The 23,392-nt window shown below is 45.3% G+C and overlaps 2 protein-coding genes and 1 non-coding gene across 8 annotated transcripts; 1 reads left to right on the forward strand and 2 right to left on the reverse strand.

Annotated features, from left to right (window-relative positions):
* Nucleotides 1-193: 193 nt before the first annotated feature.
* Nucleotides 194-2,239, forward strand: Spryd4 (SPRY domain containing 4). Its single transcript, XM_004861289.4, has 2 exons — nucleotides 194-341; nucleotides 673-2,239. The coding sequence occupies exons 1-2, from the start codon at nucleotides 257-259 to the stop codon at nucleotides 1,209-1,211; spliced, it is 624 nt and encodes a 207-aa protein (XP_004861346.2). The 5' UTR covers nucleotides 194-256; the 3' UTR covers nucleotides 1,212-2,239.
* Nucleotides 2,205-16,864, reverse strand: Gls2 (glutaminase 2). 6 transcript variants are annotated; one of them, XM_087192152.1, is made up of 19 exons: nucleotides 16,416-16,842; nucleotides 16,191-16,287; nucleotides 11,796-11,895; nucleotides 11,316-11,437; nucleotides 10,670-10,799; nucleotides 10,069-10,148; nucleotides 9,819-9,982; nucleotides 9,246-9,304; nucleotides 7,458-7,490; nucleotides 7,120-7,178; nucleotides 6,166-6,232; nucleotides 5,968-6,018; nucleotides 5,617-5,793; nucleotides 4,278-4,409; nucleotides 3,958-4,050; nucleotides 3,745-3,806; nucleotides 3,191-3,267; nucleotides 2,991-3,054; nucleotides 2,205-2,860 (listed from the first exon to the last, which is right to left on the reverse strand). In XM_087192152.1, exons 3-19 carry the CDS (start codon nucleotides 11,874-11,876, stop codon nucleotides 2,704-2,706), a joined length of 1,608 nt encoding a protein of 535 aa, XP_087048278.1. In that variant the 5' UTR covers nucleotides 11,877-11,895; nucleotides 16,191-16,287; nucleotides 16,416-16,842; the 3' UTR covers nucleotides 2,205-2,703. The 6 variants fall into 6 exon arrangements, with proteins under 6 accessions (XP_087048278.1, XP_004861347.1, XP_004861348.1 ...); XM_004861290.3 differs by lacking the exon at nucleotides 16,191-16,287 and having other exon boundaries at nucleotides 16,416-16,863; XM_004861291.4 differs by having other exon boundaries at nucleotides 16,191-16,479.
* A 3,193-nt stretch (nucleotides 16,865-20,057) lies between these two features.
* Nucleotides 20,058-20,166, reverse strand: LOC147823705 (U6 spliceosomal RNA). The gene has a single exon (XR_015443429.1). It is a non-coding gene; the product is annotated as a U6 spliceosomal RNA (small nuclear RNA).
* Between the last annotated feature and the right edge of the window lie 3,226 nt (nucleotides 20,167-23,392).

The raw sequence follows: 23,392 nt of genomic DNA on the forward strand, positions 1-23,392 counted from the left end.
CCTAATTCTAGAACTCATGGTTGTATGACTTATCTCGACAGGTCCTATTTCATTCAAATGTGATTGGGATTCCTCCTCGCTAAACTCCAAAAAAATCTCCAGAAGATCGAAACCCACTGGGATGTCTGCTCCCACTGTGGCCTTGAGCTACGTCATCAAATTGCGCGACCGCCGGACGAACCAAGTGCTCCCGGAGCAGACGGAAGTGCGCGGGGTCTTCAACGCGGGGGCGTGTCCCGTGCGTCCGTAGCGCAAGATGGCACTGCCCTTTGCACGTTCCTGGCGTTTGTGCCGCTGGTCTGCGAAACGAAGGGGGTTTGCCTCTGGGGAATCCCAAAGAGGTAGGGTTATTTCCTTTTACTCTCTTCTACCTCCAAAATAGTACGTGTTTTATTCCCCGGGGCCACCCAGAGAGCTGCAACCCATTGGTCATTTTTTTCTCCTACATCTGCCTTAGTCTTGGGATTCCAAACCTTAGGCACTTTTTTCTTTTAAAGACATGGCTTCCCCAGTCCGAGTTTTTCGGCTCCTTGGGGTTCCCATACTAAAGCAGCATTGTTCACTTTGTTGCCAGCCTGGGATTCCCCCGGCTGCCTGCTTCAGAATATGAACCTATCACCAGCCATAGAGTCCTACTCCTGTCATTATCCAGTCTTTTTGCTTTTCCCGCAGGCATCAGTTTCAAACTAGAAGAAAAAACCGCCCACAGCAGTCTGGCACTCTTCAGAGGTGACACAGGTGTCAAATATGGCTTGGTGGGATTGGAGCCTACCAAGGTAGCCCTGAATGTGGAGCGTTTCCGGGAGTGGGCAGTGGTGCTGGCAGACACAGCGATCACCAGTGGCAGACACTATTGGGAAGTGACAGTGAAGCGCTCCCAGCAGTTCCGAATAGGAGTGGCAGATGTGGACATGTCTCGGGATAGCTGCATCGGTGTTGATGATCGATCATGGGTGTTCTCTTGTGCCCAGCGCAAGTGGCACACCATGTTGGCCAACGAGAAAGCCCCAATTGAGGGTGTCGGGCAGCCAGAAAAAGTGGGGCTGCTGTTGGAGTATGAGGCCCAGAAGCTGAGCCTGGTGGATGTCAGCCAGGTCTCTGTGGTCTGCACGCTACAGACAGATTTCCGGGGACCAGTGGTGCCTGCTTTTGCTCTTTGGGATGGACAGCTGCTGAGTCATTCAGGGCTTGAGGTGCCAGAGTGTCTTTAGTGTATGTCCATTATTGGGAGTACCTAATTATGCTCTTTGCTAGCTTTCTGTTCAAAGTGTCTGAAACTGTTTTATGTTGCCCCAAGAAGCTCTAGCTCCCACAGTTCATTGTCAAGACCTGTGCATTAAGTCATCTTCTACCTTGTGAATGCTAGGCATGCAGTTTCAAACTACTGCCAGTTTCCTGAACAACCATGGATATTATGTTCCCTGACTTGGCTTCTTTAGTCTCTCTGCCTTCACATTGCCCAGGCCTTTGTGAGACTATTCAGTCTTGGAGTCTTGTCTTTCAGTTGTGTTTGAATTATGTATTTGTCACTGTATTATCTCGCCTTCCTTTTACTCATGCGTAACTTGTTTTGGGGACTCTACCAAATCTCTCCAGAGTAAATCATATCTACCTCTGGCTGTAGGAGTTGTTCAGTGACTTGGCCCTTTCTCTACAGCACCTACAGAGTGTGGGTTCTGGTTCCCTCAGCGCTTTATTGACTCAGTAGGTCTGAGTGAGAACAGAGTCCTCCATCCCTAGTACCTCCATGCATAGACCCTCAGCCTCACATAGCTGCAGCAACCTCACCCTGACACCTAGCCAGTCTGTTTTAATAATTGTGCCAGTTACAACTGTGACCAAAGGGAAGAGACACTAGAGGGATATCTAGGGGATTAGTGCTAGCAACTGTCTTTCTGAGAAGTTCCATCTTAATTTCTGCCACAGTTGAAACTTCAGAGGGAGGAGGAAAGCCTGAGGTTTTGCAACATCCATTTTTGGGTCTGTTCAGATCCAAACCCCTTTTTCCTTTGGCAACAGAATACACTTAACCTGAAGCATTATTTAGGGGTGAGGAAAACCTTGTGGGGTAAGTGAATATGTGCATGAAATATGTATTGTTTGGGCTGCTGTCTGATGCTATGGTTCTGTTTTATTCTACCTTCTATGATGGTGATGAAGGTGGAGATCCCTAGGGGAGAAAGAAAATGAATTTAGCCACATAATAATTTGTGTAATTAAAGTTTATTTGAGCACAGAATACTTTCTCTGTCTATAAAATTGCCGTTAGCGGTAGCAGCAGCATATCCTGGTCAAGGGGACAGATCTCTCCAGACTGCTAAAGCCAAGTACACAGGCCCCTCTTTCTCTTATTCTGTGATATATACATGTTCATGGTAGTTCCTTCACTGAAGTATCTCTCCAGGTGGTTTCTTCAGCAAGAGGAAGAGGGTACCTGGGTGAAGACTTGGGACTGTTTTGATTGGACCAACCCATTAGGCTACACTTTGAAGTCTCTGTGGATAGCTTTATTGCAGGTGTCCCTCTGGTCCTTCTGTTTTCTGTCTGCTGAAGGCATGGGGTATTCTGACTCAAAAAAAGCACAGGCCTGTGTCACCAAATGGCTTTTTTTCTTGGTCCCCACCGAAGCAGCGCTCCATAGTATTTTGATGTTTGAGTTAAGTGCGTGGCCAGCTCCTGCTTTTTCCTGTACGTGACCTGTGCTCACACCATGCTCTCTAAGTTCTCTTTGGACAGGGCTTCAGCTGCTGCCTCAGCCTGAGACTCAGAGATTGTGTAGGAGTCCTGGTAATCTTGAAGCAATTTGACCACCTCCAGGTGGTTGAACTGCACAGCATCATCCAGGGGAATGTTGCCCCACCTGAGAAGGACAATGATCATGATCAGGCAGAGAAGACATGGAGAGTACTATGGCTGTGTATATGTGCATGGTGACTGAAGGGCAGTGGTGGAAAAGCCACTCTGCCCCCTTTTAGACTAATCCTACTCACCTGTCCTTCACAAAAGGATTCACTTTGCAAGCCTCGATCAGAAACTTAACAACTTCGACGTGGCCTAAGAATACAGGCAGAAGGAAAATAAGAGGGTATAGGTCCTGAACTCTTTGGTTCAGACCCTTGGCAGCTGGAGTATACCAAGAAGGAAGAAGAAAAATCTTTCCATTTTGCTCCCACTCTGACCCTTCAGGTACCTTCGGCTGCAGCAACATGCAGAGCTGTGCGGGAGTCATAGTCTTTCTGTTCCATATTCATAGCTGACAAAGCAAACCTGAGGGTAGTGGAAAGTGGTAGGGTTACCCACATCAGTTTAGAATCACTAGTGTCCTTTCTGAAGCAGGGTTAGAAAAAGTAAAACAGTTTATGCCAAGACCTGGAGGCTCTGTATAGTTTGTGTTCTACAACAAGTAAGACTTACTCTCCTGACAGAGAGATGGGAATATGCTTCCAAAAACATCACTATCTATAGCACAATTTTGTTGATGTTGGCAACCACTTGAGGCAGGGTCCCTGCCTCCTAAGAACTATTCTCTTAACACTCAAAGGTAATAACAGTGACTGCCATTCATTAAGTTCTTATATGGGAGGCACTTTGTTTTTTAAAAAAAATAATCTCATTTAAATGCAATCTATGTCCATTCTGGCTAAACCTCAAGAGGAAGCATTTTACTGTTTTGCTATGTTGCCTCCTAGTAAGATCTCTGCACAGGAGTCTCTTATTGTGTACATTTGGTCAAAGTAGAATTACCTTCGAAGAGCTGAAACATCTCCACTATAGGCGGCAAATAACAGGTTCACCACTGTCTTGTTCTAGAACATAAATCATACCCACCTGAGATTGTGACTTTGAATCCACCCATTCCCAGCTGCTTTCTAACCTTACCCCATGGATCCTATCCCAAAGGTATTGCCAAAATGTCATGGAATATTCTAGTCTGAAATATCCTTAAAAATCCCTTACCCGAACTTCTCCCCCTTCACGCCGTGGGTCTAATTTCCGAGCACAGTGCCGTAGGTTGTCATAGTTGTGGAAGTTAAAGAGAGACACCAACTTCTAGAATTGTAAGCCAAAGATATTTACTTCTTGCACTTGGTAGGAGCTCAAAATTATTTACTTTTTCTTTTGTACTGGGGATCGAACTTGGGACCTTGTGCTTGAGAGGCAGGCAGCGGAACCACTGAGCTAAATCCCTGGCCCTCAAAATTATTTACTTAAAGTAGCAACTATTAAATAAACTTATGGCTTAATTCAAAAATAGTACTCTATGCAGAGCACCTTACCTGGCAGAAGTTGATCCCTCTCTGGCTGTTCCCCAACTTGTCCAGCGGAGGGGACAGACACATCATTCCCATGACATTGGGTACCACCAGGAGGATGGCTCCTGATACAGCTGACTTGGCTGGCAGGCCCACCTGGAAAACAAATTTGAAGCTAAGGATTAGTTGAGAGTCCCCCAAATCTAGGAAAATAAGGCAGACTATTCTAAGTGACTGTATCGGCAAGGCCACAACCCACCTCAATTTATTTTGCCATATTAATTAGCTTTTTTTTTTTTTTTTGGTACTGGGGATCGAACTTGGGTCCTTGTGCTTGCGCAGCAGGTGGTGAAACCATTGAGCTAAATCCCCAGCCCCTTAATTAGCTTCTTAATGGCATCCTCTCCCTCCATTCACTGATACAGTTAAGGAATGTTTACTCAGATATTAACAGCATTCTGTGGTGGCTGCTGTGCTTAGAACTAGGACAAGTCTCATTTAACTTAATTTCTGATGTAGGAGAGAGGTAATAAACATGCATACATAAATAGACAAATATAATTATGACAAACACTGACGAGAAAAAAGGTGCCGTGAATAGAGGTAGAGGCGGGCCCACTTGAGATAAGGCAGTCAGAAAAACCTTTCCTAGAGCTGGTGATTTAGCTCAGTGGTTCTGCCGCCTGCCTCACAAGTCCAAGGACTGGAGTTGGATCCCCAGTACAAAAAAAACCCAACAAAAACCTTTCCTAGCAGGTGTAGCTCAGGGGCAGAGTGCTTGCCTAGAGGGCAAAAAATAAATAAATAAATAAATCATGTTTTGTTCGGTTTGGTTTTGGTTTTTTGAGACAGGGTCACTATATAGTTCAGGCTGGCCTCCAACTCACAGCAATCCTGCCTCACCCTCCAGAGTGCTGGGATTACAGGCATGTGCCACCACACCTGGCTAGATCTGAAATCTTACAAAGAGACAGCCACATTAAAGATCACACAAGGGCCGAGGATTTAGCTCAGTGGCACCATGCCTGCCTGGTAAGCGCAAGGTCCCAAGTTCAATCCCTGGTACCAAAAGAGGGTGGGGGTCCTGGGGATTTAGCTCACTGACACCGTGCCTGCCTTGCAAGCACAAGGTCCTGAGTTCTATCCCTGTACCTAAATAAATAAATAAATAAATCTCGCACAAAAGCATTTCAGAAGCTGAACCACTGTGTCTGGATTTGAGGAACATGTGTTTGATAACTTCCCCTCAGCCCAGTTGCCTGGCCAGCAGAAACAAAACGAGCTTCCTCCTATCTTTAGTGTGCAGGGTCCTTTTTTGGCACTGGGCTCATGGCAGATGGATGGCAGGCCCCAAAACACTCACATAGAAGGCAAACTGGCCAGAGAAGTCATACATGCCGCAGGAATGCATGAGGCTGAGGGTGTTACGCACTGCTTCGGCGCTCAGCACACTCTCGCCTGTGATGGGGCAGATGCCGCCATTGGCAAGGGTGGCCGCCATAACACTGCCTGATTCACAGGTGACCTCCACGGAGCACAGCTGTGGAGACAGGAGAGAGGCGAAGGTGCAGTGTGGACCCAGTATGCACGCAGTGTAGAACATTGTTCTTGGCATTTAGATCTCTCAACAAGCTTCCTTGGTGTTCCCTGTGTGGGCCGGGAGGGAGAGCGGTCAGTCTGTCCTGTTCTCTTGGTCCTGAGAGTGTTTGCTTACCTGGAAGTAGAGATCAAGGGCAGCCATCATGTCCACCCCCTTAGGAAAGCACTGCAGGAAGAAAGGAGAGCATTCTCTTCAGACCATCAACAGCCCCTTGCATACTGTCAGGGTCTCAGCTCAAGTCCCCAGACCCTACTGCCCTTCCGCCAGCAGCAGAATTCCCAGGGACTTTCTCTACCATTCTCTCCCAGTTACCTTCTTTTCCTTGAGGTAATAGCCAATGGCATAATTCCGATCCCCAGTTTCTTTCTCAGACTGGAATCTGAAGCAAACACCCAACTTAGTGTGTGAAGTTTGAGAGGTGAATGTGGGGAAAGGGAGATATTACCTTTGTAGAGAGACATAGAACTACACAGACGTCTAATAGAATTGGCCCCTTGTCTACCTTGCACAGTAACATTAAAGGATACTTCTGAACCTGAGCAAACACTCTATACAGCCTTGTTGTAAAATCTAAATAAAATTTTTTAAACACCCACAGCTGTCTGTAGTCTAGGGACACTAGTGAGGTTTTTGGCTTTGAGTGTCTCAGCAAGGGTTTAGGCATAAACCGTCATACTGCTCTCTTATTACATACATACTAATTAAAAATGAAACAAATTATTTCACAGAGTAAACAAATGCCAATGAAGGGTTTGAGAGAAAGCTAGGAGCCCAAAGTTCCCCTGAAATTTTTCTTTTTTTTTGATACCGGGGATCAAACTTGGGTTCTTGCGTTGGCACAGCAGGTGGCGAAACCACTGAGCTAAATCCCTGGCCCCTCTTTTTCTTTTTTCTTTTCTTTTTTTTTTTTTTGGTACCAGGGATGGAACTCAGGTCTTTGCACTTGGGTAGCAGGCGGCGAAACCACTGAGCTAAATCCCTGGCCCCTTCTTTTTTTTTTTTTGAGAGTCTTGCTACATAGTTCAGGCTGGCATTGAACTCACTATGTAGCCCAGGCTGGCCCTGAGTTTGCAGCAATCCTCCTGCCTCAGCCTCCTGAGTGCTGTGATTATAGGTGTGCACCACTATACCCAGCACCCCTGGAATTTCTTCCTCCTAAGATTCATATTCACTCTCTTTCTCGACCCCCTCCCCTTCTCTCTCCTGTGTGTATATACACACGCACCACCACAGTGCATTCAGCCAACCCTCTGAACAGGGCCTTACGTGGCATTGCTGAAACCCACGTATTCATTCCCAGCCATTTTGTTCAGATATTGCAACACCTGGAAGAGAAGAGGGGCAAGGGAGGTGCCATTTGACTAAGGACCCCTACTAAACACATCCCAGAATGACTAGCCCTTTGGAACCAGCTTCACCCAAGAGATCAGGGACTCGAGAGGCTTTCATCTCTGAGACCAGCAGGTTCCCACTCCTCTGGAAATAAGGATTCTGGTATGAGCAGATGCACCTAATAGTGGGCTTAGAGCCAGGTATTTGAGACAGCTGGAGAGGACAGCATGCCATGGTGAAAGGCAGCCAGGAGTTGAGTAACAGGAACTTACAAAATCAAACTTCTCTGCTTTGTTACAGTCCATCTGCAGAGAAAGAGAAGGATGTTAGTATTCCAAGCTTAGGAGGATGACAGGGAAGGGTCCAAAGCACCGGTGGGGTTAAACTGCTAGATGAGCTATTGGGAATGTTACATATTACAATGACCTTGCTTTCTTCCCCGCCCCCACCTTTGGTTTGTTTTTCTGAGACTGGGTCTTGGTGTGTTGCCCAAGCTGGTCTGGAATTTTGGGGCTCAATCCCCTCAAGTAGCTAGACCTACAGGTGCTCACCACCATGCCCTGGGGAATTTTTTCTTTTTAAGCAACTGAGACCTTCTTGTATTCATGTGTATCTACTGATCTTAATAACTGACTTTGAATTTTAGTATGTAATGAGGATATAGATAACCTCACCCCATCAATCAGCCTTACCACTTCTGTCCTCAATCGGATTCCTCATTCCTGATTTGAACTCTCATTTTCCTTACTCCAGTTCTGCGCCCAAGTCCCATCCTTAGCCCTGATCCCCATCACCACCCCTTGTACCTCATGGTAGAGCCCAGCACTCTACTGAGTCTTATACAATCTCCAATCTCCAAGATTGGATGGAGTGGCAGAAATGGGATGAGGGTGTCTGCTGAATACATTATAATAGTCGGTGAAGCTGAAGGGTTTTTTGCGGGGGGTACCGGGGATCAAACTCGGGTCCTTGCGCTTTCGAGGCAGGTGGCAGAACCACTAAGCTAAATCCCCAGCTGGCTAAAGGGTTTTTTTTTTTTTTTTAGCATGCTAGGGATTGGACACAAGCCCTCATCCATGCTAGGCAAACAGTCTGCCACTGGGTTACATCCCCAGCATTGAGGTTAAGGATTTTAGCTGAGAATCATGTCTAATATGGCTGACTTGGGCGGGGGGTTGAGCCATGTCTCAGATACAGGGCTGTAGATAGAGCCATCCCAGAACAAGATGAGAGTCTTGGCCTGGTCTCCTCCCCCAGACTCAGTGCTTCCTGTACATGTCAGCTATAGAGTCAACAGCACAGGGACTCTGATACCGGAGTCCCTGGGGGGAGGGTTTCTAACACCACCTTCCCCACAAGGAGCTGTGATTGGTTCCAGAGTGTTGCTGCCCACACTGTTCCGAGGTTCTTGCTCAAGCCCTGGGAGACCTACAGCTGATGGGCCCTGCCTGACACCCTTATTCAAGGCCAACTCACAGCTCCAGGTGACGTGAGTAACTGCCCTGGACTGGCCATTCACCTCCTCTCCATGTCCCTCACCCAGAAGTGGCCAATCAGTGCCTAATGGTGCTGTCCTCCCCCTGCCTCTGGCATTCAGCCCTTGGTCCTAGGCAGGGGTCAGGATCTGCTCACTTCTCTAAGGGCCAGGAAGCTTTGAGCTCTAGACTCATGGGTGGGGGCAGGTGACAGTATGAGGTGAGAGTGGGGGAGGTAGCACAGTTCTTATCAACATCCTCAGCATAAAACTTGGGTCCCTGCTGTGCGCTTACGTGCATCTTGAGAATCCTTAAAGAATCAATCCCTCACTGGTCTCCCTGGAAAGCTGAACAGCTGTGAGGAATACAGAAACGAGGTGGGCCAGGGATTTAGCTCAGTGGTTCCGCCACCTGCTTCACAAGCACAAGGTCTTGAGTTGGATCCCTGGTACCAATAAATAAAGAAAGAAAGAAGGAAAGAAAGAAAGAAAGAAAGAAAGAAAGAAAGAAAGAAAGAAAGAAAGAAAGAAAGAAACAAGGAGGGTTAGAGAACAGTATCTTTCAGAAGGTTAAGGTGGCACTGACCTTGATCAGGGAGCTGACAACAATGGCACCAGCATTCACCATGGGGTTATGGGGGATTCCTGGGGAAATACAAATCACCCAGAGTATTATGAGCCACTGGACAAAGCGTCCTTACTTTTTTTTTTTTTTGGTACCGGGGATTGAACTTGGGTCCTTGAGCTTGCACAGCAGGCAGCGAAACCACTGAGCTAAATACCCGGCCCCAGGGTTTTTTTGTGGTTTTTTTTTTTTTTTTTGGTACTGGGGATCGAACTCGGATCCTTGCGCTTTCGAGGCAGGTGGCAGAACCGCTGAGCTAAATCCCCGGCCACTGGACAAAGCGTCCTTACAGCCTGCCCAAGAAGGATTTCTTTGCTAGGGAGAAAGGAATGGCAGGACTAATCCGAAAAAACAAGAGTCTACAGCTCTTCCACCCTTAATGTGCCTAATATCGTCTGATCTCAGAAGCTACGCAGGGTCAGAGACTAGTCCTTGGATGGGGGAAAAGCAAAGAAACAGAAAAGTCTGAGGAAGGGGGTGGAGATGAGGAAGAGAGTGCAGATGTCAGTTTGGTTGAGTCCTAGGGCTGCTCACCTTCCTCATTGAGGGAGAGTGTGTTATAGCGCAGGCCGCTGGGCTCCTTGCCCACAAACTTGTGCACGTAGTCAGTACCTAGAGTACTTATGGAGATGGCGTAGGTGAGCGGCTTCACACAGGACTGCAGGCAGAAGGGGATCTTTGTGTGGCCCACAGAGTGCCTGGAGGTAGACAGAGGCCATGAAAGAGGTTGGCCTTTGCTCCACTCTTGTGCCCTGCCTCCCCTTCCTCTCACCCAGCATCTCACCGCTGACCATCCACAGTGCACAGGGAGACACCCCAGAGGTCTGGGTTTGACTTGGCCAGCTGAGGGATGTAGGCTGCCACCTGGGCATGAGTGGGTAGAGAAAAGGGAGGTGGATATGAGAAGAACAGTGCTGAGGTTCATGGTCAGAAAATCCTCTTGGATAAAAGCTAATATTCTGTCTCCTGCATGGCAGATGGGTTCCTTTCTGCCTAGTGCTCCCAGAAATACACAAGCCTTAAGTCCTAGGGGACTTATCTTTTTGTAGCTCCAAACCTGTGGGGATGTCAGTAAATCCAATGGAAAGTTAAAAAAAAAAAAAAGAAGGAAGAAAGAAAAGTGGAGAATTCTGAGATTGGCTTCCCTTTTTAATCTTAGGCTTGGTTATCCTGAAGGCTCAATTGACTATCCAACTGTCCCCACAGGATTCCCTCACCTGCTCTAGGAATCACCAGTATGCATACACATGAGGTCATGTTCCCATTTTTAGAGGTTTTGCTTCTCATGTCTCACTCATCCATTGGATTCCCAGCCCCAGGAAGTCTGAGAAGCAAGATATGTCTGGCCCAGAGCCCTTGCCCCTCCCTTATTCCCCCGCCCTCACTTTGCCTCCAGTGAGCTCTTTGGCATCTTCAAAGATGCGATCCACGTGGCCCGTGAACTCTTCAAAATCAGGAATGACAAACTTCTTTCGGAATGCCTGGGTCAGGAGCACAATGTTGCTGCTCACACACCTGGATCCCAGACATGATTGCATTAGGGGGCTGGAGAGATGCAGCTGGGACTCACTCTGGAGCCATGGAAGTTGGGAATAAAGAAGGTTGTGAGTGGTCATCTAGTTTGGAACCAATAAATGTATGACCTTTGGCAAGTCACTTTATCTTTTTAGGTTTTAGTTTCCTCGTCTCTAAAATGAGGTGTTGTCATAACATGGGAAGATAATGTAAGACATTTTTCTTTTTTTTAAAGATATATTTCTATATAGTCATATATGTATTGAAAATATAAGACATTATTGAGAAGACAGCCACTAACCTGTTAACATTGTTTACTTCTGGTAAAGGGGGCTAGGACTGGATGGAGAAGGAAAGGAGAATGTATTTCTATATTGTTTGAACTTTTATGAATATTCATGTACTACTTGTAATACAGTGGCTGAACTATATAGTCCCCAAGAGTCCTCCCTGCTCTGACAGTCTGTGCCCACTGAACAGTTTCAAGAGCAGTGCCCTTGTTTCTGGGACCCTCACTTTTGGAAGAGATCTCGGTCCAAGAGACCACCACTGCTGGACTCTTGGGCCATGTGGTACATCTGGCTCATGCAGTCCCGGAGCCGGGGATCTGATGTCTGCAGTCCAGTGGCTTTCAGTGCCTTAGGGGAAAGAAGAGGCCAGGTAAGAGCACTTAAGGACAGTAATCTAAATATTCAACCCCAATTACTACCTTAGGTGGAACGAATGGGTTTGGAAACTAGGGACAGGGGGAATGCAGCAGCTTTGAAGAGTGACAAGGGTTTCCTCCTCTTTTTTGTGAGTCAGAGTTTCTCAGCTCCTGGCCCTGAGGCAGGGATGGGATTGTCTTAGCCTGGGCCTCTGTTACTGCTCATCTGTATTCTTCATCCTCCAGCAGCAGCACATTAGCAGCCCTGGACTTGTCCCACTTTTCCTCTATTTTCCACTTCCCAGCAGTCCTAACAGATGAGGTTTCAGAACAGGTAGAGAATAACTTACTGTAGTGAACTTGTGGATAGGAATTCGTTCCTGTCCCTCAGCAATAGTGTAGAAAAGCAAGTCACCGAGGCGGGACAACATGCCACTCTGTGACGCATCACTGTTTGGGGAAAGAGACAGGAGGAGGGCAGGAGCCTGAGAACTGCTCCCTGCTCCTCCACCTTGAACACGGGCTTATCATTAGGTGAATGACTTCTTTATGCTTCCTCTCTGAACCATTTAATCTACTCTTGCAATTTATTTGTTGAGTATAAGGAATTGAACACAGGGCATTCTCACTGAGCTATATTCCTAGGCCTTTTTAAATTTTTTTTTAAAAGACAAGGTCTTGGGCCAGGGATTTAGCTCAGTGGTTTTGCCGCCTGCCTTGCAAGCCCAAGGACCTGAGTTCAATCCCCAGTACCAAAAAAAAAAAAAAAAGGCAAGGTCTTGCAAAATTGCCCAGGCTGAGTTTGAATTTGTGATCCTCCTGCCTGAGCTTCCCAGAGTGATGAGATTACAGGCAATGTGCACAATAATATTTAAAATTTATTCTCTATTCTCCTTTTCCCCTGTGTAATAAGTATGGTGTAATAAGAAAGAACCACAGTTTGCTCCTTAATAGCTATATGATCTTGGGCAGGTCATTTAATAGTGTTGAACTCACTTCCTTATCAGTAAAAAATGAATATTAATGGCTACTTCTCATGGGTGATATGAGGCTTAAGATCATATTCCGTGAGGCTGGGGATTTAGCTCAGTGGTTTCGCCACCTGCTGCGCAAGCACAAGGACCCGAGTTCGATCCCTGGCACCAAAAAAAAAAAAAATCATATTCCATGAAAAACATAGACACAAAGTAGATCCTCAGCTGCCAAGTGTGGTGGCACATGTCTGTAATCCCAGCACTCAGGAGCCTGAGGCAGGAGGATCGGGGTGAGTTCAAGGCCAGCCTGAACCACATAGACCCTGTTTAAAAAAAAAAAAAAGAGATGATCAGTAAATCATGTTGATTTATCATTAGTTCCTTGTTGTCTGTCACCTAGTTGCCACTGTACTCTCTGGACTTCCTATCCATCTTTCACAATGTGCCAGTTATCTAAAAGTCAATTTTCTGTAGTCAAAAACCTTGTAGTGGGCCAGGGATTTAGCTCAGTGGTTTCGCCGCCTGCTACGCAAGTGCAAAGACCTGAGTTTGATCCCCAGTACAAAAAAACCCAAAAACCTTGTAGTGGCAGATGTGGTAGCACACACCTGTAGCCCAACTATTTGGGAGGCTGAGGTAGGAGGATCACAAGTTTCAAGGGAAGCCTGGGCAAATTAGAACTCATCTCAAGATAATTTAAAAAGGGCTGGGAATGTAGTTCAGTGGTGTAGTTGCATGAGGCCCTGAGTTCAACTCAAGTACTGCAAAAAAGAAAACCTCTGTGGTAGCTTTGTAGGGGCTACAAAATAAGCTCTTATTTCTTGGTTGTAGTGTTCAAGGCTATGTAAAACCTGCCAACTTTCTTTTCCTATTCCCCACCATTCCCACACTTCAGTTATGACTGAAGTAACAGATGACTCCCAAACTGGGCCATACACTAGGAGATTTTTTTGGACTTTGCTTCTGCTATAACTTTTGCATGGAATGACTTTCTTCTCTTTTATCTCCAGATCCAGTGTCACCAACTCTGTGACAGCTTCCCCAAACCTTCATATTTTGCTTATGCTGCTGCTATGACATATGTGCCATCTTACTGTCAGAAGACTCTATACTTGGCTCTACTTTTAGGTCTTTGTGTTTTATACATTGTCTTCCTAGCATTCCCCTATGCCCAGTGCATCTTCAGTAAGAATTACCAGATTTCATTGCTATACCTTTTGTAAATTTTGAATTTTGAACCATATGATTGTATTATCTATTGAAACAATACTCTAAAAAATAAAAAGATTCTGAAGAGGCTTGGCATAGATCAGGCATGTTTATAAGTCATAAAAAATGCCATAAGAGAGAATCCTTTTTCTGAGGAAATTCAGTTGTCACAGTGATGCTAGTGCCCATAAGGAGGAGGTGGGGAAAGGCTATCTAAGGGATAACTCAAGAGAAAAGTTTGTAGCAACACTTTGAAGGTAAGTTTCTGTGCATGGAAGCTGATGGAAGACAGGGAATAATGCCACACCACTTTAGGGTAACTCAAAAGCCTTTAAAACATTGTAGACCCTTTGACTGAGTCATAGATTGATTACCAATATAATGCTAAAGGGAAAAAAGCAAGGTACAGAACAATGTGTACAGTATAATACTATTTGTATAAAAAAAGGGAAAATAATATCACAGGTATTTTATGCATAAAGTATTTTTAGAAGGCTAGGCAAGTTATCCATGACGTTACATATCTCTTGGGAGCAAAATTTCCCAGAAATTTACTCTAAGAAATAATTATGACCATCTCCTGGAGGGGTGGTTGCTGAGGCAGAACCACAAGTTGGAGGGCAATTTAGGGACCCTGTCTAAAAAAAAAAATAAAAAGATGTAGCTCAGTGGTAGAGTGCTTCCTTAGCAGGCCCAAGGTTCTAGGTTCAATCCCCAGTACTGAAGAAAAGTGATAATGTCATAAACACATATTCAGTAGTATTAAAACTGTTCACAAGCTGATGATAGTAGTACATGCCTCACTCCTGGAGGCTGAGGCAGGAGGATTGCAGAAGTATTTTTGTTTTGTTGGGGTTTTTTTGTATAGTTGGCCTCAAACTCACAGTGATCCTCCCACTTCAGCCTCCTGAGTGCTGGGATTATAGTCATGTGCCATCATGCCTGGCTATATTTTGATTTTTAAGAAAGACAAGATAAACAGTATCAAGAAGAAGCTGGGTATGGTGGTGCATTTTTTTTTGGTACCGGGGATGCTGCACCACTGAGCTATATCCTGGGCCCTTGTTTGTTTTTGTTTGTTTTGTTTTTGGTACGGGGGATGGAACTCCAGTCCTTGCACTTGCACAGCAGGCAGTGACCTTGTTTGTTTTTTGAGACAGGGTCTCACTATATAGTTCAGGCTAGCTTTGAACTCACTGTGTATCCTAAGCTGGCCTCAGACGCACAGCCATCCTTCTACCTCAGCCTCTTGAGTGCTGGGATTACAGGAGTGTACCACTATGCCCGACAATAAAGCTAAATATTTTAAAAATAACCCAAATTACAAGTAATTTCCTTTTTGCTGCCCTCCTTCCCCCACAAACACAGAAGCCCCTTTTCCTCTTGGTGTCACACTTCCAGAGCCTGTAACCTCTAGTGCTGTCTACCCTTCTGTCCAGGGAGCAATGACCCAATGCTCCAAGGCCTTTAAAGAGGTTCTCTGGAGCACAAGCCAGCCATAGAGAGGAGAAACTAGGTCTTCTAAAATATTCCACCACCTGACTACAGAATGGGGGTGTCTTCGAGGGCAATCAGGGATAACCTCAAGTTCCCCCAGTTCAGAGGAGGTGAAAAGGCGAGGGAGGGTAAGCACTCCCTTTATCACATCTTCATTCTCCCAAAGTAAATATTTGGGAGGAAGTCTGGTGGAGATTAGAACAGAAAGGAGATCACTTATCCTTTAAATGTTCCATGTCTCTTTGAGAAGAGGCTGATGGAAAAGTACAGCATAATGATGAATAAATAATATGTATTGGTCTGTTACCTCTCAGGAGAGGAACTCCTGTGGCGGTGAGGCAGTGCTAGGTCAGCCTGGCCACTTTAATTATGGTGTGTATATGTGTCTGAGTGTCACCAGGCAGGTGTCAATGACAGGAGAGGTGGCCCATTTCCTGTTACTGCTACAATAGGGGAGGGGATACTTGGACAGTGCCTAGCAGGCCCTCTCGGGGGGACAAGTTTCTAGCTGAGAACTATTTTGTCTGGGAAGAAATGGGGAGGGGGCGCTCAGCCACCTCGTACTCCTAGGCGGTGGGGGAGAAATAAGTTTGGCTTCAGGGGTGTAAGAAGTGCCCAAAGGAAGAGAACGGTTTGAGTGAGAGAGCCTGAGCAGCATATATAATGGCTTTGATTGGCTCGTTATATACGTGCATCTTATAAATACTCCCCCACCCCTTATAAATATTTTCAAAGACCAATTTAGAAAACCATCCTTATTCTACAGATTAGGGAGCCCTGCTAGGCAGATGAACTCAACACATAAGCACGTATCTGCGCACCAGAAACACACGCGCATCACAATTCCCCGCTGAGGACACGCAGAAGCAGACCTAGCACACAGACCCAAGTACGCTGGGACCTGAGGCAGGCGAGGCTGCTGCACACCCACACAGCCCCTAAAACGCACAAGAGAACCAGGGAGAGGAAAGATAAGGTTGGTGGGGCGTGCACACGGCCCCGCATTCAGACACGTGCCCCAAGAAACACTCGGCGCCCATCTAACGTCCCCTGTTAAGTACGCACCTTGGACAGGCACCATCTCGAAGACCGACCTGCCCAAACGCCCTAACGGGCGGGCGGCACGTTACCGCCCGAGCGCGGCGGACCCAAAGCCCCAAATCTAAAGGAAAAGGCATCGCAGTCTAGTGAGCGAGGAGAGGGGAGATGAGTTGCGCTCCCTGGGGAAGGGGACTCGGTAGCTAGCGAGAACGACAGTGGGAGAGGGAGCCCCTGTCCCTCGGGCCTTACTGATCCTGGCGCTGCGGCTGGTGGCTGTGCGGCGTCTCCCTGCCCTGCGCCGCGGCCTCACTGAGGTGTTGCCAGACGCCCCCGCCAAGGATGGGGCTCCGACTCAGGGGACCCCAGCCTGCCCACGGGCAGTGACTGATGGCCAGGCTCAGCGCACGCTGCAGAGCCCTCATGGAGCGCAAGCCCCAAAGCGCCCAGGACGTCGGAGCGCCGGCTGGGAGGGAGAGAGGGTCGGAGGAGTAGCGGGCGAGACAGGTGCGGGGGAGCCTTGTGAGGGAGCGCTGAGCCGGGCTTGGAGAAGAGGGCCGGGGGTGGGGCTGGAGCAGGAGGAGGGGCCGGTTCCCTCCCTGTCCGCCTAGGCCAGGTGCACCCATTCCCCCAGGTGGAGGCTGGGGGAGCAACGCCCGGGATTCTGGAGAATTGGGCTGGGGTCGAGGGGGTGGAGAGGGGGGAGGTTCCTGGGGGCCGGGATGGACAGGTTTCTGGTCCAATTATAGGAGAAGCTAAGAGTTGGGGCGCGGGAGAGGGCGAGGATGCCCAATGAGAGCAAGGCGGTGGGCCGTGCTTTTAGCGCCTGCGGACTCATTCACGTTGAGGGCCCTGCGGTGCGCAGTGCCACTGGCGCTGTGGGCCGGGAGCTGGGCGCTTCGCCCTTCCTTGGCGCTTCGCCCTTCCTTGGCGCGGCAGGGTAGGAACTGTGGAGTTCTTCGATGGAGAGGAGAGTGCTGCCTCGAGCGAGGATGAGAGTGAGCCCTATTCAGGAGCTACTTAGTGGCCCTTCGAAGGCCACAACTAGCCCTTGAGTAACTCGCAGAGTAGCGCGGCCGCAGGCCAAATGTATCGTAGTCATGGACGCGCGGTGTTGGTGATGAGTGGGGTCAGGTGGCCGCAAAATACCCCACCCAGAAACTGCTGCCCAACATCTTAGTGACGCATGAGTTGGTGAAAAGGTCACCCTGCTGGGATTAGGATTCCTGGATTCTAAGTTTATCCCTCTACCATTTATTTTGGTGACTTCATAGGACTTGTTTTCTTATCCATAAAGTTCAGTCGTTAAAATAAGGCAGCCCACACGAAAATGTTTTATAAACCATTAAGTGCTTCCAAAAGTTTGGCTGCTTTAGTTGCTTGCCCTCGTCTTCCTTATAGGCAGAGAAGAGGTGATGTACAAGAATTTTGAAAACTAAGAACACTCAGGAATTTTCGTCATTTGAAACTAAGAGAACTTTACCTTACAAGTCTCCACAGGGTCTAAAAGCATCTATATTTAGTAGGAACTCGTTATGTAAATAGCTAGTATAGAGTGCCTCTGGTGTGCCAGCCACTCAGTTTATCTCTCCTAATCAGACACCTGCAAAGCAATTAGTATCAGTCTTATTTTGGAGATATGAAAACTAAGGCTCATAAATTAGGATTTACTTACATAAGGTAACCCAGCACAAGAGTACCACAGCCAGAAATTACACTCAAGACTGCCAGGCTTTCTCCTTCATGCAGCCCTTCCCCAACTTAAAGATTGAGTTGAAATATCCCAGGACAAAGGACCCCATTCCTGAAAGACGTATTTTATGCAGAAGCACTATGTTTGTTTGTTTCATATGGGGGATTGAACTCGGGACCTTGGGCTTGCAAGGCAGGCATGGGAACCACTGAGCTAAATCCCCGGCCCTATGCAGAAGCACTATGATACAGCACTGGGAATTGTCTCGAGGTAGCTCTGCCTGTATCATAAAATATAATTTTACTTTTATTTTTGCACAAAAATGACCATTAAGAGTAACCATGGGAAAATGAGTATCAATATCACACAACTGTGTTCTGTGGTTCTCCTTTGCAGTGGTTAGAGTTGGAGGGGTCTATTTGGTTTGACATCAGATGGAGTGACCTTTTTTGTTTTTGCTTTTTCCCTTCTGTAGGCATTCCCTATATGCCCTATGCTATCTGTTCTATCAGTCAGACTTAATTTGGGGACTCAAACTTGCTGCCTCATGCTTGGATCTGCCCGAGAGGCAGAATTTTAGGTCTTAACACCTAGTGTAAACTCAACTCAACATTAGTTTTTAGATATGTAACAGGCAAATACCCTTTTTTCATTGAAGTATTATTTCTCTGAAGCTTTTTTATCTGTTCAAGAGAAAAATACCATACACTAGGGAATTAAACCCAGAAGTTATTTGCTTCCTTTATTTCCTATTCCTGGTTTTTTTCATTAACTTTAATTACAATCAGTAATGCATTTTTTCTTTCTTGAACTTTCCTACTAATAGGAACTGATTGGGTAGTGAAGAAAATCTGCCTGCAGAATAGGTGCATAGAGAACTAACCCCAGCTGCACTTTGACCTGTGGACTGATTCTGCCTCTGCTTCAATATTGCTGTCTTTGCATGAGGGTGGAGCATGAACTCATGACTTGGGAGAACTGTAGCACTGTGTAAAGTATGAAATATTCAAGAACAAGTTTATCACCTCAGGTGATTAATGCTTGGCAGGGTCAGGTCCTTTTTTTGTTTCTTATTTGAAAGGGATCCCTCTAGTTAAATCTGTGCTAAAGTATTAGCTCTGGGCAGCTTGAAATCAGGGTTTTCATTAGCTAAAGAAAACTCTCTTGTGTCTGAAATTGTGAATTTTTTTTTTCTTTTTTGGTACTGGGGATCAAACTCAGGACATTTTGCCTGAGCACGGTGCTACTGAGCTAAATCCTCGCTTGGCCCTGTAATTGTGGATTTTTAAATCAGTCCTTGGTTGTGACAGAGTTATGTGATATGTGAGGGAGGGTTGGTCTTAATGATTTTGAATCCTTAAATAAGAAAAGCCAAATTTTCTGTGATACAGAATTGGAAACAATATTTGTATTTGGAGATTGTTTATTTTTTATGATTTAGAGTCTTTAATTTGTTTTGATCTTTAGACTAGCTGGGCTGTTCAAGTGAAAGATTATTTCACATTTTTTTCCTGTTAGTCTTTGTTAACGGTACTATTGGTGCAGACTCCTTCATACTTTAGTTTGTATGTAAAAGATAAACCTGTACTTGGTAAAATGTAAGTCCTGAAATAATCATCTATTCATTCAATGAATATTTATTCATTAGTCTGCAGGGTGCCAGGCCCAGTGCTGAGGAATCCAGAAAAATTTAAAAATAATAAAAAACTCCAGGTTTTGAAAATGGGAAGAAATGAGAAAGGCAGTGTTTCAAATGCCTAATGAAAGGTGCTGTAATGTAGAGATAAATGGAAGGACGTGTAGAGAAGGTTACACCTAACTAGGCTGAAGAGGACAGGAAGCTCAGACAGAAAGAGAAGGGCCTCAAGGAATGCTGGGTAACAAGAGCTAACTTTTTTTTTTTTTTTGGAACTGGAGATAGAACTAGGGTTCTTGTGCTTTCAAGGCAGGTGGCAGAACCACTGAGCTAAATCCCTGGCCACAAGAGCTGACTTTTTCAAAAAATATTTTTATTACTGCCTATTAAGGTTATAAAACATTGAATTTCTTTTTTTTACCTTTATTTTTATTTGTACATGTTTACAATGCCTGTTTACATTCCTTGTGGGGAGATGGTACATGTGCATAACACATCTTAATTCTTTTGTCATTCTTCTCCCCTCCCCTCCCTCCATCTCTTGATCCCCTTCTCATTTGAGAGCAAAAATATGGAACTCTTCATGAATTGGCATGCCGTCCTTGTGTACAGGACATGCTAATCTCTGTATTGTTCCAATTTTAGTATAATATATGTGCTGCCGAAGAAAGCACAAAAATGTTAGATTTCAATGTATTTTCTATACATGTGTATATTTTGATCATATCTTTTTTTTTTTTTTTTTTTTTTTGGTTCCAGGAATCAAACTCAGGTACTCACGCTTGCCAGGCAGATGCTGCACCCTTGAACTACATTCCCAGCACCTGATCATATTTTTTTTTTTTTTGGTACCAGGGATCGAATTTGGTCCTTGTGCTTGCGCAGCAGGCAGTGAAACCACTGAGCCAAATCCCCAGCCCCATGATCATATCATTTTGAGCAGGGTCTCTCTGTGTAGCCCAGACTAGCCTTGAACTTACTGTGTAGACCAGGTTGGTGTTGAATTCGAGGTGGCCTTGAACTTGCAGTGATCCTCCCATCTCAGCCTCCCAAGTGCTGGGACTACAGACATGTGCCACCACACCCAACATTATTTTTGTTTTGTTTTGTTTTGGGGGTTTTGGTTTTTTTTGGTACCGGGGATCAAACCCGGGTCCTTGCACTTTGGGGGCAGGCAGCAGAACCACTGAAGTAAATCCTTGGCCCTTGTTTTGTATTTTTGAGAGAAGGTCTCGCTATGTAGTTTAGGCTGGCCTTGAAGTCATTTCATATTCCAAACTTGTGGCGATCCTCCTGCCTCAGTCTTTCGAGATTATAGGCATGCATCACCATGTTCGGCAATTTTTTTGGAAAATTTTAAGAAGGGATCTCATTAAGTTGCCCAGGTGGGATGCCAACAACTAACTTTCTTTTTTTTAGGGTCTCACTAAGCAGTTCAGGCTGGTCTTAAACTCACTATGTAACCCAGGCTGGCTTTGAGTTTACAGTGATCCTCCTGCCTCAGCCTTCCAGGAGGCTGGGATTACAGGTGTGTGCTACCATCCGTGACTTCAAGAGACAACTTTTAAAGGATGAGAAGTGTTAGCAGCCCAGTAAGGAGAAAGGTGTTTCAAAGACCTGTGCAAAAACATACAGCATGAAGGGAACATTTGAGGGATATAAATCAGTTCTTTGGAGTGAAAGAGAAAGACAGTATGAGAAGATAGATGGGGGCTACACATTTTAACCTGAGCCTGGACTATCGTGGAGTAAATGAAATGTCCTGTCAGTTGAGATGTATCTATTCCAGTGTACTTTCCTAATTTCTCTTTTTGTTTAGCAACTACAAAACTCAATTTTATGGAACCAAAACAATATAAACATGAGCATGCTAAAAAATATATATATATATAATAGTATATATTATATATATAATGTATATATTATATATGTATATGTTATATATATATAATCGAGAATGGAGGTGTATGCCTGTAATCCTAGCACCTGGTAGGCTGAGGCAGGATTGCTGTGAGTTCAAGTCCAGCCTGAACTACACAGCAAGACCCTGTCTCACAAAACCAACCAAACAACAAAACTATTCTCCAAGAGACTAAAAATTAATTTTTAACACTTAGGACCTAATTGAAATACTCCATAAACTATAATTTTTTTTTCTACTGGGCCTAAACATGCTAAGTGTGTGCTCTATTAATGGGGTATACCCTATCTTATTTGCTTTGACTTTTTAACTTGTTAAGAAACTGTTCTTACAGCGTTCTAACATTCAGGAAATTTTTAGATAAAATAATTATAGAGCAGGTAATTTATATAGTTTAATTAGATGAAAAATCATAGTAAGAAGTACAAAGGGTTCTAAATTTTTGAAAAATTTAAAAATTTAGGAAGGAGCAAAACAAAAAGTTGGTGTTCAGGGTGGTGGCACATGCCTATAATCTCAGCACGCAGGAAACTTGAGCCATGAGAATCTCCAGTTGGAGGCCAGCTTGCACTGCACAGCCAGACCCTGTCTCAAACAACAACGAAAGATAAAATACATTTTTTTAGACAAGGTCTCACTGTGTAGTTCAGGCTGGCCTTGAACTCGCTCTGCAGCCCAGGATGGCCTTGAATTTGCAGCAATCTTCTTGCCTCAGCCTCCTGAGTGCTGGGTTACAGGGTAGCACTCACACCCAGGTTGGGTCTTCCCATTATCCATGCCCAGAACTATGGGTTAGTAATTTAGTTAATTTAGTAATCACACACCCTTAATCCTAGCATCACACACACTAGATCCAGGCACCTCTGAAAAGCCCCACCTATGACCTCATGAGGCTTTGGGGAGACACCTAGACACAAGCCGGAACACTGGCTTTCAGTATATCTTTCCACGTATACTTTTTTTTTTCATACCAGAGATCGAACTCGGGTCCCTGCACCTGCGCAGCAGGCAGTGAAACCACTGAGCTAAATCCCTGGCCCCTCCACATATACTTTTTGTTGTTGTTCTTTTGGTTTTTGAGGCAGGGTTTTGTCATGTTGCCCAGATTGACTTGCACTCCTGGGCTCTTCACTCAAGTGATCTTCCTGCTTCAGCTTCCCAAATAGCTGGAACTATAGGTGTGTGTCTTCTACCCCACACTCCAGATATATTCTATTCATATCTGATCAATTGTTTTATCCTCTTTTATATAATTGGTATTGTATTTTAGACAGAGTTTTGTGTTTTGCCTTAAAAAAATTATTTTATGTTTTGTTTTTTGAGGCAGCTCCCTTTGTAGTTCAGGCTGGCCCTGGATTCATGATGTACCCCAGGTTGGCCTCAAATTTGCAGCTATCCTCCTGGCTCAGCCTGCCGAATGCTGGTATTACAGGGGTGCACCACCATGCCCAGCTTGCTTTCAAAAAATTTATACTTCTTGCCAGGGATTTAGCTCATTGGTTCTGCTGACTGCCTGCCTTGCAAGTGCAAGTTCCCGAGTTTGATCCCCAGTGCAAAAAAAAAAAGTGAAAAAATTTGTACATCTTGGATATTTTATTTTATTTATTTATTTTAAGAGTAGTAAAAGTTTATTGAGAGAAAGCTTCTAAGAGAGACAGAAGGGGGACCAGAAAGTGGATTGCCCCTTTATTTTTTTAGACCAATAAATAATGTTTTTCTTTTTATGGCTACTTAGTATTCTATTGTCTGGATGTGTTAGTATTATTTACTAGTTGGGACAGGGGATTTATCTCAGTGGTTCTGCTGCCTGCCTCAAAAGCCCAAGGTCCCAAGTTTGATCCCAAGTACCAAAAAAAAAAAAAAAAAAAAGAGTATTATTTACTAGTGAATGTTTGTGGTGGTTTCTATCTTAACAACAGAGTGACTGTATTTTGTGGTTTACCTGGGATAGACATGCCAATTTTTCCAGCTTAAATATA

The sequence above is a fragment of the Heterocephalus glaber genome, unplaced genomic scaffold (assembly GCF_053883595.1).
Source record: "Heterocephalus glaber isolate CG9 unplaced genomic scaffold, H.glaber_assembly_v1.0 deba00001569, whole genome shotgun sequence".
Lineage (NCBI taxonomy): Eukaryota > Metazoa > Chordata > Mammalia > Rodentia > Bathyergidae > Heterocephalus > Heterocephalus glaber.

Bases quoted from the DNA above. Each gene is read 5' to 3' on its own strand.
- Spryd4 (XM_004861289.4), top strand. From the start codon at position 257: ATGGCACTGCCCTTTGCACGTTCCTGGCGTTTGTGCCGCTGGTCTGCG. The intron at 342-672 runs GTAGGGTTATTT...CTTTTCCCGCAG, and splicing joins CTCTGGGGAATCCCAAAGAG to GCATCAGTTTCAAACTAGAA.
- Gls2 (XM_004861290.3), bottom strand. From the start codon at position 16,789: ATGGGTGCACCTGGCCTAGGCGGACAGGGAGGGAACCGGCCCCTCCTC. The intron at 4,410-5,616 runs GTGAGTGTTTTG...TTTGTTTTCCAG, and splicing joins CTGGCCAGTTTGCCTTCTAT to GTGGGCCTGCCAGCCAAGTC. The intron at 3,807-3,957 runs GTAAGGGATTTT...TTTATGTTCTAG, and splicing joins GTGAAGGGGGAGAAGTTCGG to AACAAGACAGTGGTGAACCT.